The following is a 4,822-nucleotide window of genomic DNA, read 5'->3' as shown; positions in this document are numbered from 1 at the left end:
TTTTATATAAAAGTTGAATTAAAAAAGAATGAATGTTCACAAAAAGTTATTAAACAAAGGAAATTTAACGAAACTTGCTTCTAGGGTGAGTAGATTCACGTCCACAAATAAATATTTGGAAGAAAACAAATCCTATTGATTTGTATATTCACGATTGGCATTGAATATGTCATGATGTGGTCATGGGAGTATAGGAGGTGAAACTTCTTATCTATTTCTTTATCGTATTGTATTCTTGTTCACAAATGTAGCTATCAAAAGGGTCCAGTCTAAATATTAATGCAATCTACTAAAAGGTGTCGACATAAGTTACCTATCACTACTCACAACATAGAGCCCACTAAATGATTTATTTATCAGTTGCTAATCCATAACTACCAAGTTACAAGCAAAAGAATCTTCTAGAGATTAATTGTCAGCAAAAGGATCAGATTCTGGCAATTCTAGAAACAAATGTAGTATTTGGTAGAACCAGAGCATGACCAAATCTTGTGTTTTTATGTGCTGTTTTCCAAATCAGAATTTGAACATTGCAGTGAGGAGAGTGAGAAATGGAACAAACAAAACGGTTTCGTTGCAGTTGGTGGTTATTGCTTGGAAAGAAAAGATTCTGAAACCAATAAAAATTTGAATTTGATATCGCTTTCTTTGCACATAAATAACAAAACGATTTGGTAGCAGTTCCTTAGTGGTTTTTTGTTGCTATATACTATACAAAATATCTGTGTTTCCAAGAATTATCGAGTTCATATTTGGTTTTGAAAGTTCAGTAGCTTCCTAGCAACATGTTTACAAACTATGTGTCTTGAACTTCATTTCTTGGAAGACCAAAGTATAAAGAACATTCATACATCAGATTTGTGACTTGTGACAAAGTAAGGCCAAGCTCAGCTAAACTAAGCAGTGCACTTGAATAACACAGAGTTCCCCTGTTAACCATCATTTAGAGACACAATTAATTAACTTAAATTTAGAAATGATTAATTTCAGCCCAGTAGAGAGAAATGCAAGGACGATGGGTTATTGAAGTTATTTTGAAACAAAGCAACACAACACAATAGCTTATTCATTAGTTCTCATCCATTAATTTCCATTGAAGTCCGAAAACAGAAACCAAAAATACAGGATGATGAAATCTCAAAAAGCAAAAACAAATGGGAATGTAGTTTAAGTACAAACAAACAAAGTGGGGTGGCGGCTACAAATGCTTTGCAAATTTTTCACACTTAGAAGCCTGGGGGCTTGTAGGCGATGAAGCTGATGCACTGCACTTGGCGAACGTTGTCGAATCCGATGATACGGATGAAGCCGTTGGGGTATGCAGTCTTAGCCTCTTGAAGCTCCTTCAACACCTGAGAAGCATCAGTGCAACCAAACATAGGCAGCTTCCACATGGTCCAGTAGCGTCCATCGTAGTATCCTGGTGACCTGTTGTGCTCACGGTACACGAAACCGTGCTGCAAACAAACAGATCAACCATCAAAACTCAAAACCAAGTGCTTGTTTTGGAAGAATAAAATTTGGTCAGAGATAGGAACAGATTTGATACATATTGATAACTCTCAAATAGAAAAATCTGTTAGATAAATTTAAATTTTGGAACACAACCATTTTTTGTTTTGTTTCCAAAAGTACTTTTAGCACACTAGCAAGAGAAGCCATTATTTCTTGAAAATAAGTTGAAACAAACTAAGAATAAGAAAATCTATGATTAAACCAAAAGTGTTTGCAAGAAATTGACCTCCAACTCGAATTCCAAGCAAGGAATCCATCCCTTCCTAAGAAGGTATTCTACTTCCTTTGCCAATTGTGCATCATCAAGGTCTGGCAGGTAGGAAAGAGTCTCAAACTTCTTCTTGCCAACTGGTGGCCACACCTAGTAATTAATTTGCATGAAAATTGAGTAAAGGGGTTAACAGATTAACTAGCACATGTGCAAATTTTCCTATGACTAAAATTTAAGCAACCTATGACTAACATGTTTATTTAAGTAACATTTTGGTACATGCCTAAATATGTAACATGAATTATAATCATTTTGGTGCCTCTTGTGTATTTATATGTGTGGAGTTGTCATACCTGCATGCATTGCACTCTTCCACCGTTGCTAGCAATGGAGGTAATGTCATTGTTGGTCTTTCTGGTGGGGAAGCCAGCCATGGACTTGAGGCCAGTGAATGGAGCAACCATGCCGGCACCGGCACGGTTGACAGTGGTAACAGCTGGGGAAGAGATCATTGAGGAAGCCATTTGCTTCTCCTTCTTAGTTCTCAACTACTTGTTCTTCTGCTGCCAGATATCCAAGCTTCTGCTCAAACTTACTATATATAATAGTGTGATTTGTGTAGTACTAATCCGATGGTGTGAAATGGAGGGGATTGGTTGCTGAGAAGTTACAACCGTTGGATTGAATAAGTGATGACATTACAGCATATTGGCCACACGAGTGAGGAAAATTTTGAATGGTAGCCTTATCGTTAGGTACCATGTGGAAGTGACACGTGGAGGAGGCTTCATTATCTTATCTCTTCCTTGGAAGAACGTAAAATGTGTGATGGTGGTGGAGTTTGATATTATTTGTGAGTGGTTTGTACTGTGCCCTCATTCCATATTAAACCTAACATATTTTGTGACCATCATATCTCATGCATGGGTTAGGTGAAAACCCTTTGTCCCTTTGTTACAGTGATCTTTTATATTTTAAAGGTGATTTTGCATTGAAAAAAAAAAAACAAGAGAACCATATCAACTGACACTCTTATCCATTTTGTTGGGTAGCTGAAAGCATGCTTCTCTGTTCACCATTACATTGACCAATCCTTATAATAATATTACTAAAAAAGTTCATTAACTTCACTTATTATTTGTTAGACTTGTTTGAGAGTAACAGTAGGAATGTAGATAAGCAAAATGTGTATATGGCATAGAAGGGGATGGTAGGTGATGGAGCTTATCAAGCTTGGTTGATTAATGACCAAGCATACACTTTTGAAAATATAAGATCCACAAATAGTTATGGTCATCAGTAAATCGTTGTACTCAACCAAACAATGCACAACAACCTTATCTTAAAAGGGCAATGCATGAGATAACAATTATAAAGCACAAAATGAAAAGTCAAGTTTTACATTAGAAGTTCAGAGAGTGTGACTCTCATAAGAAGCCACTGCCTATAAAAGAAATAGGTGACAAATTTTCAGTATGGGAAGTTCATGACTGAAGAACTGATAGTGTTGTTTGAGATGAAATTGGTTAATGGTTGAGAATTGCACCTTAGGAAAGTTTGGTATAACAGTTTGTTTACAAGATGTTAGTTCCAGTGATTCTAGAAGTGAGGCATGTTTCTCTTTCTTCTGAGCCACAGCTTTGTCTGGTTGTAAGGATTTTTCTCATTCATATCCCCACAAAACGAAAACAAAAATCTACATGACTTTACCACTATACCAACTCAGTTAATGGTTCAAAATTCAAAGGCCATATTTTGAAGGAAAGGAAGGTAACAGAAAATATACAAAAAGGAACAGTTATGCTTCTAATAAGATGAATGGTATGTAACATCTTTCCAATTTACTAACATTCAACATTCCTATGAAACCTTCAATATTGGTCAGTCAATTTTCTATTTCTTTTAATCATTCTCCCCTTTTCAAATCATGTACTCCAAACATTCCCTCCACTATTCAGCACCACTTCCACTGACTTACATATTCAACCAAAACCACTGAAATTTGGTAACGGAACCAGCACTTGAGTACTGAAGCAAATAGCAAATAGGTTTACACTCTTCTCTTTTACTACTAATTCTATATAACTTTCCTTTAGCTGCTTATTCATCTTTAGCTCCTAAAACAATATTTTCTTTTTCAACTTATTAACATGTGACAAAATGAAGTTTCAAAAGATTAGTGCAGATCATAAAGCCTATGTCAGATTACATGGTAAAAAGCTCCTAGGTGGACAAAAACACCCACATTCTGTCAAATAGGAAACTTTCTTTTAAGATATACATAAGCAATACTCTTATCCAACCTGCCTGCTGAACTGAATCTTATCTAACTGATATCTGACACATTTTGTTTCATGGCGTTGGATACAACTCATACAAGTATTAGGTGCAATGTGATACATAAAATTATATTATTATTTATATTTTATTAATTTCTTTATATCTTAATATAGATGATATCTATTGAAGGGTCATCTCCATCATCCTATCATCATTGGTGTTCAATCTCTTATCGAACTTATTAAAAAACTTAATGATAACAATTGTTTCCCTATTTAAAGAAATATTGTATATAAGAAGTTTGAATAAAAGTCTAGATTTAATGCATACCCGACTTAGGAAGCCTTATTATATGCTATGGGTATTCATTACAAGTATGATACAAATATGGATATGTAACCATGAAGTATCTGTACATCAGAGGACACAAATAATCAGAATTCTTCAGCAACAGCTGCCACCTTGCTTGTATTTTGGTTAACAACCTAAAGCTAAAAATGGATGACATTGTCAGAAGAACAACTTTAAGATAAAACCTGGGAATTAGCATCCATCCAAAGGAGTTCACATTAAAATTGCTTCAAACAGTGTTATGTTATGTGCTGCTTATGACAAGAATAATTAAAAGGATGGTGAGAGATCGGCTTTTTTACCAATCGGGGGTAAAAAAATTCAAAATTTTCCATTTGGGGGTATATTTCAAAAAATTACCCAAAACAGGGTAAGTCGTAACAATTGTTATGACTTCTGAGTCAGAAGTCGTAACACCTGTTACGCCTTTTTAATTTTTTTTATTTTTTTAACTGAAGTCGTAAA

General features: G+C 34.9%; 1 protein-coding gene across 1 annotated transcript; it reads right to left on the bottom strand.

The window, feature by feature from the left end:
- Nucleotides 1-1,032: 1,032 nt before the first annotated feature.
- LOC114400512 (ribulose bisphosphate carboxylase small chain 1, chloroplastic-like) lies at nt 1,033-2,428 on the bottom strand. The gene is made up of 3 exons (XM_028362993.1): nt 2,080-2,428; nt 1,742-1,876; nt 1,033-1,457 (listed from the first exon to the last, which is right to left on the bottom strand). The coding sequence occupies exons 1-3, from the start codon at nt 2,248-2,250 to the stop codon at nt 1,227-1,229; spliced, it is 537 nt and encodes a 178-aa protein (XP_028218794.1). The 5' UTR covers nt 2,251-2,428; the 3' UTR covers nt 1,033-1,226.
- Between the last annotated feature and the right edge of the window lie 2,394 nt (nt 2,429-4,822).

Source organism: Glycine soja, chromosome 19 (genome assembly GCF_004193775.1).
Source record: "Glycine soja cultivar W05 chromosome 19, ASM419377v2, whole genome shotgun sequence".
Taxonomy (NCBI): domain Eukaryota; kingdom Viridiplantae; phylum Streptophyta; class Magnoliopsida; order Fabales; family Fabaceae; genus Glycine; species Glycine soja.
This window is presented reverse-complemented; position numbering and strand designations above follow the sequence as displayed.